This window comes from Colossoma macropomum, unplaced genomic scaffold (genome assembly GCF_904425465.1).
Source record: "Colossoma macropomum unplaced genomic scaffold, Colossoma_macropomum, whole genome shotgun sequence".
Classification (NCBI taxonomy): domain Eukaryota; kingdom Metazoa; phylum Chordata; class Actinopteri; order Characiformes; family Serrasalmidae; genus Colossoma; species Colossoma macropomum.
Window position 1 is genome coordinate 36,717,893 of NW_023494791.1, and position 14,766 is coordinate 36,732,658.

At 40.3% G+C, this 14,766-nt stretch overlaps 1 protein-coding gene across 1 annotated transcript in view; it reads right to left on the reverse strand.

Annotated features, from left to right (window-relative positions):
* Window positions 1-1,616: 1,616 nt before the first annotated feature.
* The window catches only part of tbck (TBC1 domain containing kinase), a 90,110-nt gene continuing 76,960 nt past the window's right edge, over window positions 1,617-14,766 (reverse strand). The window contains exons 24-26 of the mRNA XM_036574968.1: window positions 9,497-9,672; window positions 3,250-3,409; window positions 1,617-1,960 (exon numbers count right to left, since the gene is read on the reverse strand). Of these exons, the coding sequence (XP_036430861.1) occupies window positions 1,850-1,960; window positions 3,250-3,409; window positions 9,497-9,672 (447 nt within the window). The 3' untranslated portion in view covers window positions 1,617-1,849. The remainder of the gene's footprint in view (window positions 1,961-3,249; window positions 3,410-9,496; window positions 9,673-14,766) is intronic.

Below are 14,766 nucleotides of genomic sequence, written 5' to 3' on the forward strand. Positions count from 1 at the left end.
TCTACAGTAATTATGTAAAACAAATGTAATGTTATGCAAAACATACTTCCTTTAACTGCTGGAAAAGACTTCTGATCTGTAGTGTATCAAAACTGATGTTGATACACATGTGTAATTACATAGGCTGTACTTCCGTAATCCCTCTGTAACATTGGCTAAATTATCAGTAGTTACAGTGTTGTTACATGTTATTCATATGTAACTACACAGTTATTAGAGACACTTAATATAAAGTGGGACCAAAATTTAAAACCCACTTATGCAGTTCTCACAAAGATTCTGGCCCACTGTTCATTTAAAGTGTCCTTTTAATAATGTTAAACAAGTTGGTCCATAAGAGAAGTGAAAGCTCTCTCCCACTTATAAAGGGAGTAGCTTGTTCTACAGGGACGAGATGTCTAAGAATGAACGATTGCCACCATCCATGCACACAAAATACAGTGCAACTCCACGAGCTGTAGCAAAAAACATACCTCAGATGAAGGTGCCAAGTTCACAGATTTAAACCTCTTTTCATATTTAGTCATCAAAGCAGGATGTGGCAAAGTAACTGAATTCTCCTAGGACAGAGTTGATCATTAAGAGAATTACAGTGTGCAGTACTTTAGAGGATGCAGCATGAATCAATATCATACTCTGAGTCTTTTATGTCATTCTCACACCTGCAAACACACACATTTGGCACAAAAAGTAAACTACAAAAAAATTCACATTTTCCTTCAAGACAAGAACAGAAACGTTAAGATATGGAATGCCCATCATTTTTTTTCAAACAATAAAATAAATTTCAGACTGCAATAAAGAATTTAAGCATTCACTCAAACTTTTTCTCAAATGCAACATCCATCACATTGTTTATAAAAAAGACAGGAAAAGATGGAGCCTTTCACTGACTTTTCCCCAACATACAGTACATACACACACAGATACATACACACTGGAGGTCTGAAAGGCCTAAAACTGAAGCCTGAATCTGACACGAACCCATAACTTTGAGTCTCAACTCAACCAGGCCTGAGTGGTCCTGCTAAATTTAAAACCCAAACCTGAACCGAACCTGCTCGCATGCACTAACAGAGATGGATTATCACAGACATGGTTTTGCAGTGCTTTGCTTTGTTACTAAGTGGACAAAAAATGTTGAGACAAACTGATCTTTTACTTCAATACACTAAACAGTATATTTCTGTGGAACTGCTGATCATACCTGGCAAAGAACACCATCCACCCTCCTCTGATCAGCTCTTAATGTTAGAACCGCTACACTAAAGTTCCTCTGGCTACTGCTTAACACACTTTAGCTTATTTGAGCTTAACAAGTAAGAAAGAGAGAGAGAGAGAGAGTAAGAGAAAGAGTGGAATAGTGAGAGAGAGAGAGACAGAGAGAGAAGAGAGAGTGAGGGACAGACAGACAAAGAGATAGTAAGAGAGAGACAGACAGACAGAGGGGGAGAGTGAGAGCAGAAGAAAGACAGAAGGAGAGAGACAGAGACAAACAGACGGAGAGTGAGAGCGAGACAGAGTGAGAAAGAGAAAAACAGACGGGGAGAGTGAGAGAGAGTGAGAGAAAGACAGAAAGAGACCGACAGAGAGAGAGAGAGAGAGAGAGACAGAGAGAAAGAGACAGAGACATAGAGATAGACAGAGGGAGAGACAACATAAAAACTACATTAAAAAACAATTCATTATTAAACAAACCCCAGTCCAGAGTTGCATGTGAAACAAACTCGCCCCAAAATCTGATGTTTTATTGGGCCCTGTTAGGTTCGGGTCAGGCAGCAGACCACTAACACACACACACACACACACACACACACACACACACACACACATTGAGCTCTAGCAGAGTTTATATCTGTGGTGAGGGGACAGTAAGGAGACCAGTGGGCTTCATTTTGTTCATGCCGCCATCGAGGACACATACGCGAGGGTAATTCACCTTCACCAGGTGGGCAGCAAACTGCAGAAAACACACACACACACACACATACACACATAGTTACATTTTTATGCTACTTGTGCAAAGCTAATGTATTCATAACTGCTTTAACACATCTGAAGTTCAGCTGGTTCACAATTCCTGCTGAAAGTTTCTGCAATTTCTCAACTTCATTTTTCATTTGTTAACATTAAACAGAAGCTAAAAAAATCAAATAAACACTGAACCTTGTTTAAAATGTAAAACATAAGTTCAAAAAAGGTTCTGCTTCCTTGATATAATGCTGTTGTTGTAGTTATGCAACAATCATTTCCATATTTCTTAACCTTTGAGGCCACCGCACACCAGGCACCTTGTGAAGCAGACGGTACAAAGCGAAGCACAGAAAGAGCACCGATGAACATCAAGCTCAAGTTCATCCTACTCATGTAAATATAATGGGAAAAAAAACTCTCAACATCATTTAGTGAATTCATCATATTTGGTATCAGTTAACTAACTCTTCACAATGCACTGTTTACCAGCTGAAAGATACTAAGTAAAAAAACAGTCTGGGCTTGTAACATTGACTGAGGTAACAAACCATTCACATTTGTTTATTTATCCTAAAGACTTTAGATTGACTGCCTTGCTTGGTCTAAATTTCAAGCCACATTGTCAAGTCTTGTTCTGGGTTTAATTTAGTGCACCGGAACACATCAATGGCAAATGTTGGCAACAGTGTGTGCACCTTCATTAAAACCAATGGCATTGCACCACAGCTGATGTGCGGTGGCCTTTAAGCTCCTTTAACGGGCCACACTGTTAAACCTATTTACCCCCTAGGTTTATTATTCAGTCATCTTAAGGCTTTTTACTCAATAACTACTATGAAACTAATATGTGGCCAAAAAGCATTAAGATAACTAAATAATAACTCCTCTATTTATATACAGTTACAAATTACATCATCTGACTCCTGACACAACCAGAGGAGAAAGGCCAGTTTATCTGACTGTGTATTTCTTTAAAGGGGTTGGACAGGGCCAAGACATCATGATTAGTGACCGCTGTTACAGTACAAGGGCAACCACCCTAAATGTCAAAGAGAGAGAGCAACAGAGCAAAATGAGACTCTGAAAGAAAGAGAGATGGTGGGAGAGAAAGAGAGAAAGAGAAAATGAGAGGATGTGGGTTAGAGAGAAGAAGAGAAAGAGGAAGAGATAATAGATAAAGAGAGAGAGAATGAGAGTGAGAAAGAGTGAGGAAGAGAGATGGAGAGATTGTGTGAGAGAGAGACTGAGAGAGCGAAAGAGAGAGTGTGTATTAACCGTAGCTGCGTTCTTCATGATGTTGCTGAGCACCACGATGACCCGGCCTTTGTAGCTGGTCAGCACGTTGGTTCCGGGGCTCTGGAGCACCTCTCCGTCCGGCCCGAATACTGAGCTGTACGGGACATTAATGCTGCCCGGGATGTGACCACGGTTGAAGCTACACAAGGGCAGTCAAGGGTCAAACTGACACACTCAACAACTCAGTCCTTCCTAGTGTGTTAAAACAAAGCAGGTTTAAAGGCACAATGTCGCAAGGAATGTAAGTCAATGGAACCAGAATTTTTCCAAGTCATTTTGGGCCTTTTCTTTTGGTCCATTCTTAATGAAATTTACACACAATGTAAGGAGCAACCGGCTTTTTCAAATTATGTCAAAAACTGAAAAACGACAAAAATGGAGATACGAGGTTTTCTTCCAACAGCAGCGATAAGTTTATTACAGAGTTGCATTATAGATGACTGCAGTTCAGCTAATTTGCACCTATTTAGTCTATTTATGGATCATGTTGAAGTATGCGGAGCACGTTTAATGCTGAAAACATGCCTTAGATTTTTCTCACTGTGTCTGTAGGACAAAAGGCAATGGCAGCCTACTGACAGACTGACAGAGCTTCCGGAAAGTTTCCAGCTCCACTGTAAAGTAAGAGTGGTATGAGAATGAATGCATGGAGGACAGCAGGAAACCACGATGGAGACAAATGAAAGCAATAAGACGGCCTCTTGGGGCGAGGGAGCTACAGCCTGGATGGGATTGTGCAAAATTTGACATAATAAGGGAACCAGTCCTAAAGACAGGAGAGGAGAGGAGGTGCAGCAGAGCAGCAAATCACTCAAAAACGAAAGAGAGTGAGACAGGGTAAATGAGAACCAGGTATAACTAAATAATCCTCAGTTTTAACTACCCTGTCCCGTCTGAGGAGCTGAAATTACCTGCAATTTCTACAATATCCATTAATAAAAGTGTCATGGAGTGACTTCTCAAGCACCCCCAGTCATTTCACTCAATAGCCCAATGAACTAATAATTACATTAATAATGCAAACGCACAAAAGCAGAGCTTTGTCTAACACTGCCAGGCGTTTAGATGGTAAAATAATATTTGATTATAGGCTGGGAATCGTACACAAAAAATGAAAGAATATTTTCACAGTGGGGAAAATGATGCTTAGCGCACTTTCAGCTTTCTGCACTGCTGTCAAAAAAAAGGCAGCAGAGAGAAGAACTCACTGAAGGTCACTGTGGATCTCACAGGTCTCATTTCCCCAGGGCATTATAGTTTGACATGCTGTCTACTAGTAGCCTATGCACTGCCAGACTAAGAGGATGTGCACTTAGGTGAGTCATTAATTGGAATGTTATAAAATAGATCGTTTTGCTTAGCTGAGCCAAAACTAAAGACGCACATACACTATACGTCCTAAAGCTTGTAGACACCTGCTCATCCAGCCTTTCTTCTGAAATCAAGGGTCATAATAGAGAGTTTGTTCACCATTGCTGCAGTAACAGCCTCTACTCTTTTCGGGAAGGGTTTACACTAGATGTTGAAACATTGCAGTGAGGATTGGGTTGCATTTAACCTCATTAACAGCATTAGTGAGGTCAGGTACTGATGTTGGATGATCAGTTCTGAACCACAAATGCCACTGAAACTCATCCCAAAGGTTGGATGGTGCTCCATCACTACAGAGTCTAATTCCTGCCGTTTTTGCACATTGTACATGTCCTGAATTGAGCCTGAAACAAATCTCCACATCTCTGATCTACACATATGCCTGTCCTTGTACATAATTTGTGTGCACATGTGCTACCAGGGTCAGCTGATTGCATGACTTCAATTGTGAACATGACTAGCACAGAGCAAGCATGTGCTAATCTTTTGTAAACTTGTAAACTGCTGTAAACTCAGCAAGCATCATCTGTTAAAGCATTTAATCAAGCTATGAGAAAGTGAAGGACAAAGGTCCCCAACATCAACTACACCGGCCTTGATTTTCATTCAGGAACAGCTACGCTTTCCATTTTATTCACACAGATTTTATCCACTCACTAGTTTCTAGGTTTCAAACAGCATTAGCCATTCATAACATTAATTAAGCATAACATGACTATGCCTTGCTCAGAGCTTTGACAGGAATAGTGAATAATGAAGGGATAGCAACGTGCTGACAACTGTCTCCTCCTCACTTTTTAAATGACTGCCCCACCCCTCTTCAACTCCTCTAGCTGACGAGCGTCCCATTCTCCTGTCAGTGCTATTCCACAGAGAAGCAATGTGTGCGACTGAAGCAAGTTATTAAAAACCCTTGTGTTGTTCAAGGAATAATCTTTGGCCTTTATGTTGCTTGGCAACCATAACTTATTGTTAACGACTTACATTGCAGAATACTGTTGTTATTAATAATAAATGAAATCAGTCTATTTACTGAACACACACACACACATTTTTAAGTCACTTATCCTTCTGGGTCGCGGGGGGGAGCTGGAGCCTATTCCAGTGGTTATTGGGCAGAAGGCAGGACACACCCTGGACAGATCACCAGTCCATACCAGGGCAGACAGACAGACATATACATCCACACACGTTCACACCTAGGGGCAATTAAGCATGTCCAATTGGCCTGACTGCATGTTTTTGGACCGTGGGACGAAACCAGAGCACCCGGATGAAATCCACGTAGGCACAGGGAGAATATGCAAACTCCACACAGAAAGGACCCTGGTGATCTGGCTGGGAATCGAACCCAGGCCACCCCCTTTTTAAATTACCCTAAATTACTGTCCTTTGTATGTACTGTGTTCTGTTTCACATAGTGCTTAACAACACCCATAACCTGTGGTAAAATCACTGAGCCTTGAGTTGCTTTTTTTCTTTATTTGACTCCCACATATCAGCAGATAAAGCCACAAGGCCTCCCGTTTCCCAGAAGTGTCAAACGAGATAATCTCAACATGATCATAGTTTGAAGTAACCCTGTATGGATGTATGGTGCATGCCAATACTGCTGTACTGAGCTGCTGTGTACGTATTTTTTGGTTAGGGCCAGGTCTTTCACACCTCTTTAAGGTGAAGCTGAGAGGGCTAGTGGTGCATGACGGCAGTAACACACATCTCACGGCCCACCGGTTTCTGTCTGATCTGTTCATGTTGGCTCTCCAGAGAAGAGCCGCGTCTTAGCCAAACTTCACACTTAATACAAAGCATCTAACTTTGAGGTCAGTGGTTATGACTATGGATGGGGTCGTGTGTTGACAGTGCAATGCTGTTAGTACACATCTCACGTACAGATTTACATCTCAGACTATACTAGCAGCTCTGACACCACAACAAAAGACGACGGGTTATTGGTTGTTCGCGGCCGGGCAAAAAGGGAAACTGGGAGGTCGGGACACATTTTATCCTAGGGTTTCAGTCACGTGATTTGGGACTGAGTTTCTGGCTTCGCTGCTCGACAAAGTCGTTAAAATAGGCTGCAATTCTTATTACAGTTTCCCCCTGAACTCCTGGTCCCACTTAAACTGGCAGAAAGCTACCAAATTTGTGTTTTCCTGATATGTATATTTATATCATACAAAACCCCTCTCCCTATTCTGGAGAGTCACTTAAAGCATTTAAAAGCACAGAAGCCCCCCAGCTCTTCACATCAGGGTGGGTAAAGGATCCCATGGTGTTGCATAAAAAGGAGAAAAACCTCTCTGTCATCATAGGAGGGTAAGGCCACATCAGCTAATTAACACAGATGTGAACAATGCTAGCCTTTAGGTAACTTATGCTAATGTTAACAGCCGAGAGATAAACAGCTGTCCCCCTAACAGAGCTGCAGACAGCCGGTATAACTTTATATCTCTGTTTCTGGAGATAAACATTAAATATCAGACTGAATGTTGTGGGTCAGAAAACTACATAGTGTTTCGACAGACATGATTTTTTCAGTTTGCTAGTGCAATTAGTGCAGAGTTCCCAGCTTCAGTCCTGCAACCCCTGCACTGCATAACTGTGGTTTCCCTGGTTAAAATACCTGACATTATTAGCTAATTAATCTCTTCTTGAGCTGAACGAGGTGTGAACAGCAGAGAAAAACCCTAAACTATACAGTGCAGGGCTCCAAGCCTAGAAAACACTGAATTAAAGGTCTTGTCATTCTCCGCTTCTGTCGCGTCTTGCAGGTGAATCATTCACAAAGCACAGCAAATTAAAGGCATCACGCTTTCGCAGTCCCTGGTTCAGTTCTTAACATCACGGCAACTATACAGTGTGACGTCACGCAAAACGCAAGAATACATTTCCAAACATGCTATGTCCCATAATGTCTTACCATCAGGCTATAGCCTACTGCTGACAGCAGTGCAGTCATTATTTATTAGTGCAGTCACTACTTATTCCAAAGCTACAATGAAATAACAAGACTGTGTACACATCAAAGACAACACAGGCTTCACTTAAACCCAACCAAGACACTACTACTGCTACACTCTTCTCTATAAAACGTGTCTGCTTTAACAGGCACACCAGTTAATATCAGACAGCTGAGATGTGAATTATACAGTCGATGGAAAACACCACCAGCACACTTAAAAACCTAAACTGTCAAGTACCCTAAGCTAAAGCATAGAAGCATAATTTGACCGTTACAGTGGCCATGAAAAAACAGTTTATGGGCCATTTCTGTCTCACTTTTGATAAAAGGAAGCAGAAACTTACTTTGACATAGCCTATTTTAAACACAGGCTTAGTATTTACCTTTGATTTAGGCTTTGGAAATAGGTAGAAGCACATATCCAGGCACATCTTTTGGAGCTATAATTCAAAATATACAGTGCTGTGAAAAAGTATTTTTTTGCATATTTTTTACGTGAATGTTTCAGATCATCAAACTACTTTTGATATTAGACGAAGATCACCCAGGTAAACACAAAAATGCTGTTTTTTTGAAAACAATTTCATTTATTAAAGGAAAAATGCTGTTCAGCCCCTCTTGGCCCTCTGTGAAAAGATTAACTGCTCCCTTTTGCTACTAAATCTGCCAGTTAACAAAATTCAACTGACTATTGGGTTTAATGTCACTAGTCACAAGCATGATTACTGTCAGACCTGTTGAATCTAAACATCACTTAAATGAAGCAAGTTAGAAGGTCTAAAAAAAAAAGCAGCAGGACAATGATCCGCAGCACACAAGCAAGTCCACCTCTGGATGGCTCAAAAAAAACAAAAGTAAGGTTTTGGAGTGGCCGAGTCACTCAAGTTCATGCTCGAAAATCCTCCAATATAGCCGAAATAAAACAATTTTGTAAAGAAGAGTGGGCCAAAATTCCTCCACAGCGATGTAAAAGACTCATCGCAAGATAGAGCAATATAATATAAGCTTGATTGCAGTTTTTACTGCCAAGGGTGGCGCAACCAGTTATTACATTTAGGGGGGGCAATTTCTTTTTCCACATGGGTGATTTAGGTTTTGAATAAATCTTTATCTTTAATAAATGGAATGATTATTTAAAAGCTGCATTTTGTGTTTACTTGTGTTGTCTTTATCGTATATGAAAATTTGTTTGATGACTTGAAAGATTTAAATGTGACAAATTAGCAAAAATAGGAGAAATCGGGTGGGGGCAAATATTTTTTCACAACACTATCCACTGAAATTGAGGTCAGGAGGATAGGAGGACTAAGAAAATAAAACGGTGCTAGGATTGTACTACTTTGCCCTTTTTTTGAAATGACACAGTGTCATGTTTTTGGTTGACCATAATACAAATAAACTTTTACAATATTTTAATTGAAATTGCCAACAAGGTTTGTGTATATTTCAATCAATTTATTGTTCAGACACCTCTCTGATGGGAGTGGGGGGGGGGTGTGGAGGCTTGACGACTTCTCAGTCCATCCATGCCTCCCTTAACTTTGGGCCTGTGTACTAGGGTTACAACTACTGATTGTTCACACAATCAATTAATCTATTGACTATTATTCAGTTAATCAGCTAATCGGACTATTACTTCTTCTGCAGTTTACTGTGACTGTGTCCCATCACAGCACTGCATCATTCAAAGCTCCATCTGTGTGATAAGCTACTTCTCCTTTCAACCTGCAATGAAACAAAAGAAGCTATATTGCCTCTACGCTTGTAGTAGTGTACTGCAATCTGTCTGAATGAAGGTGTATCATGTGAGCATTATAGAGAGCTTTAAGTAAGCAATGCATTGAAGGCAAAGGAAGTCTAGAATTTTGAATAGCACCGTCGAAAGGATACTCCTCAGAGCTCCGGATGTCCACTGCCACAATCTTGGTTTTGACCGTCTTGGGCCTTTTTACAGGAGTCTTAAAATGAGCTGGGCCTGTCAGCTCACATAGGTCAATCAGATCCTCAGCAGAGATACGCGGCGAAATCTCAGCCTTCAGCTCAGACAGCTTTAGTGGCTCACGGGACTGAGAAAAAAAGAGAGAGAGAGAGAGAGAGAGAGGGAGGAAGAATGTTTTGTTGAGATGTTTACAGACAGGACTCAGAAACTCTAATATTGTGTTGTAAAATTGTGTTGAACAAAACAAAAAAACAGATGAATTCATATATAATTTTAATACAATTATAGAGTAGATTTCGAAAACTATTAAACTAAGGAAAAAGAGAAGAGACAGCTACAAAGAAAGAGAAGAGAAAGAAGAAATGCGAGAGGGGGAAAGATGGACATGTGGGGTGTAATTGTGTCTCAGGGCTGGCTGAGTTGGGGACAGGTGAATTTATAGCCACGCCACACACTGCATCATCACCGGGCTGGTTGATGTCAGCCAGCTGAAAGGAGAGAAAGTGCCCCAGAAGGGAAATGAAAAGCTGTTGGGAGACATGAGAAACACGAAGACTTTCTCGTTCATTTGAACCCGGGAGCACCAGCCCAGCATCACCTGTGACCTTAAATAGTAAAGGAGAAATATTCTCCTCCTGGCTCACGCTGAGTATTCCGGGCAGTGCACTGACCACCACGCTACCTTAAAGGAATGCATTTTAAGGCAATTACTTATAATCCATTTAAAGAGGGGAACTGACTCATACACTGAAATTTTCATACTCCTAAAACAAACTTTTCTCTTTCTAGATGCTCTCACATTTAAAGTGGCCAGCACTGAGTGGGCGAGAGGTTTAGAGGTCAAGAAAAACCCCTGTTACCATATGAAAATTATTAATATTCTAAAAACACTGAATGATCTTCGATCATTTTATGTCAAGGCAAAAAGCAGCAGCTTGTCTTTTAATCTACTACAAATAACTTATGCTTTTTTGTCATTTATCATGATGAAACTCATCATAGCATCCATAAAACTGAGAATTATTAAATTATAATTAATGTATAATAGAATTTACCAGGCAACTGCAAACCAAAGAAAAGAATGTCAGACATATGTCCTACAAAAACTAAATGTCCTTGTTTATTTAGTGCTGCTGCTGTGAGTAGTGAATATAAACCTCAGTTTAGTTTAATGCTAACATAACATTGCAAACCCCACAGAGGCAGTAGGGAACAATTAACAATTAAAAATGTGTATTAACCCCTTATGTGGCCAAAGTGTTATTACACACTTCTTTTAATAAAAGTATGCACACATTCGACGTTGACGCATGGCAGCACTCAGCGACTCCAAGCACTGTTATATTTCTCAGCGTGTCATAGCACTCTACTCAGAATTTTGTCATTACTGCTTTAAATTAAAGCCATTTAGAGACCCCAGGAAGCCGCAGTAAATGACACGTGGCTTGAAATTTACACAGAGAAAGCCAGTCAGTCTTTTAAATAGACAGACAAATTTAAATAGTCTATTAACTTAGCTAATGTTACCTGCCTAGCCTTTTTTTACCTTGTATATTTCAGCTCAAAAACAGTATGTTTATAAAAAGGTATTAAAGTTATGACAAATGTGATAAATTATGCTGACAATGTTATTTCATTAACTTTATATGAGTAGAGGGTAAAAATGAATCTGAACTTGATGTTAATGATGCATTCTATGTGGTATAGCAATGCTTTGTACTGTATCTGCTACGTGATGCTACACAATGCTGTATGTTGCAGTTTATATACTGTGCAGTTGGCTTTAGGATCAGTATCAGTACTTCGTATCAGCGGCTACTTGAGGATCACGTATCAGTATTAGTTAAAAATTAAGACTATGGAAGTATGCAACACCGGAGTGGGGGCTTCATTATTGCGCCCTCTGTCCGCAACCCAGATATATTTCTCTATGATGTGCATGCTCAGAAACCATCGCACTGCAACCAACAACAAACTGTCAGCTTCATCACTGAACGACATGTGAAGTGGCAGGTTATACTGTTGGTGCCTCGCAGACAGCTGGGCTGCAGAAACATACTGCTCTAATGACTAAAAATGACAATCACCACCAGCACTACCTGCAACAGATACCACCCAGAACAACAGTCACACCCTCACAAACACACGTACACCTACATTGTGTCCACACACACCTCCATCACTGCTGAGGCAAGAAAAAGTACTTTTTAAAAATGTCCTACCAGAATGACTGACAGACCAGCAACCTAGAAAAGAATGCACGAGTGCCTCCTTCCTCTAAGTCATTATAATAAGTAAAGACTGCTTTAAAGTCTTAATTAACAAAAGCAATAACAAACAATAACTTATTAATATGTAACAATAACTTAGCAATAATGATGGTTTAATTAATCAAGGTCTTGATGAGGGAAAAATGTAGATATAGTAACTAGCATTGCTTTTACTGTCAATAACCTTTTTGAAGCTACAGATCAATCCTGTGCAATCTTTTGCCAATAATCTGGAATAGTCTCACTTTTTTTTGTTTCACATAGCCTAAAATATTCAGATGTCTTACTTAAATTTCAAAAATAATACATATTCAAATATCATTGTTGCTGAAGACTAAGAGAGAAGTTGTCATTGTATTACTGTTTAGTCTCCAATGTCTCGTACTAGTTCATTGCAGTGTTTTGTATAATTTACTGTATTTACTGTCTGTTTGTACTGTTGTCTTTTGCTGTTCTGTGTTAAATACAGTACAGTGACTCAGATGAACTATATTTCTTTCCTGACTTGACAGCTGGCTGTGGTGTGAAGGAATGGCAAAGTTTACTTTGACTTTAAATGGCCTACTATGGGGTTATACCACAGCGCTCATTGGGATTAAGGCCAGGATTCTCATTTGTCAATTTTCACCAAAAAAAAAATAAATAAATTATGTGGGTTTGTCATGTCACGTGACTACAGCTTTGAGTTTTAGGTCACAGACATCCTGACATTATACTGCAGAATTTCCTTACACAACTTCATTGATATCCTTCAATACAGCAAGTTGCCCAGGCCCTCAGAGGCAGCACCACATCGAACTTCCTCCACCATGCTTCATAGATGAGATTTTAGTATGAGTGAGTATGAAGCGTTTTTCTCTGTACATTAACCAAAAAGTACTTGTCTGATCTTCCAGTAGTTCCAGTAGTGCTGCAGGCAGTTCTTTAGTAAAGCTGAGACAGGCATCAGGTTTTCTTTTCTTTTATTTCTTCTTTTGAGGAAAGCAGTGCCTGCCTCAAGGGTAACCGTTTATGAACACTGCTTTTGTTCAGTGTTTGTCTTATGGGACAGGCATGAACGCAGACATTATCAAGTGAGATGATAAAGATAAAAGATTCTTATATGCTTAGCTGTCACTCTAGGGTTTCTGTCACTTATTTGAAGACGTACGTTGTGTCCTTGCACTGATCTTTGTAGGACATCCACTCACAGGGAGAGCAACACATGGATTACTTCCATTGGTAAGCTATCTGCCTGACTGTGCACTGATTTACTTTTGTCATTATATCTTCTTTAGTATAATGCTGATTACCTAAACATTGAGCCAGAGCTGCTTTTTGAGCCTGTGTTTGTGATGTTGATACATAAAAACATATGATGTGGTCTGAAAACCCCCACAAAATCCGTTCTGACACTTCATTATATTAGACTCATGACATCAAAGTGGCAGATGGGAAATCCTTAAATTAATGTACATATACAACGTTGAAACAAACCATTATGACCACTCATAGAAGCAAACAATGCTAATTATCATGCGACAGTGGAGCAAATCAAGGTCTGGGATACACCAAGATGCTGGACGCAGAAGAAATGAAGACTGAGCGACTTGACAAGGGTCAAAACGTTGGTTGGACGACTGGGTCGGAGCATCTCTGAAACAGCAAGGCTTGTGGGAGCTCCTGGTCAGAAAATATGAGCACCTACCAACAGCGGCCCAAGGTGGAACAAAACATAAACTGAGGGTAGGGTGTTGGGTGGCCAAGGCTCACTGATGCACAATGGCTATCCTGCCTGCTCCAAACTAACAGAAGAGAATTTTTTAATGATTGTGTTAGATCACAGTTTCTTAGGAACAATAAAACAGATCACCTATGGATTGATGAAAATGTGGTTTATTTGCAAATATCAAAGTCCACCAGAGAGAAAACTTTCCAACTCTGATGCTACAAAGCAAAAAGTCCTTTGCCGATGTAGCAAGAAGCTCAGGCTTTATAAAGATGCAGATCTAACAAAGGCATTGAGGCTAGGTGTCAAGTCAAGCTCCAGACTGTCTAGATAATTCAACAGTGAACGTGGTATTCAAGGAGCTGTGATGTGAGGTCAAATGGCACATTTCCAAACTAGTTGATGCTGTTAGAATTACAATATAGCAGACTTACTGAGACCAAATGTTTTAAGTCTAAATAACATACATCTAAATTAAATATATTCAAACATCCGCATAAGCCCAAAAATACAAAATCTAACAGATGGTTATTAGAAGAATGTGTCGCAACACACCTTGCTGTGTATAAGGGCGCCCCTGTTAACCCCTGTCCACTGTCGAAAACGCCTACGCTGCAAACATTGTCCGAGAATGGTTTGAGGAGCATGACTAAGAGTTCAAGGCGTTGCCCTGGACTCCAAATTCATATATCTCGATCCCATCGAGCATCTTTTGGATGTGTTGTAACAACAGGTCTGGCCAGATGCAGCTCCACCCCACAACTTACAATACTTAAATGATCTACTGCTAATATACTGGTGCCAGACACCACAGGGCACCTTCAAAGGTCTTGTAGAGTCCATGGTCAGCACAGTGTTGGCAGCATGTGGAGAACCAACAGAATATTAGGCAGGTGACAAATCAAAGAAAAAAGCTGAATACATGAGTGGAGAAACGTAAGTGCAGATGCAGTACACCTGTGCCAGACAGGTGCACGATATGTACAATGTATGTACAATAAGAGGGTTCATTATTGGGGCACGAATGGCTGGAGCTTCAGTAGCAAAGACTGCTCAATGGGCCACTACTTCAATAGCAACAGTGACTAAATATGAATTTAGGCCTATGGGAAAGACCTCAGTAAATAGGGTTGGAAATTGTGGTCAAATGCGCACAATCAGTGAGTGTGATGCTCATGCTTTAGGTCCGAATCTTTTCCTAATCAAGTCAGAATTCTGTAGAAGACAAACAAATATACTGTGC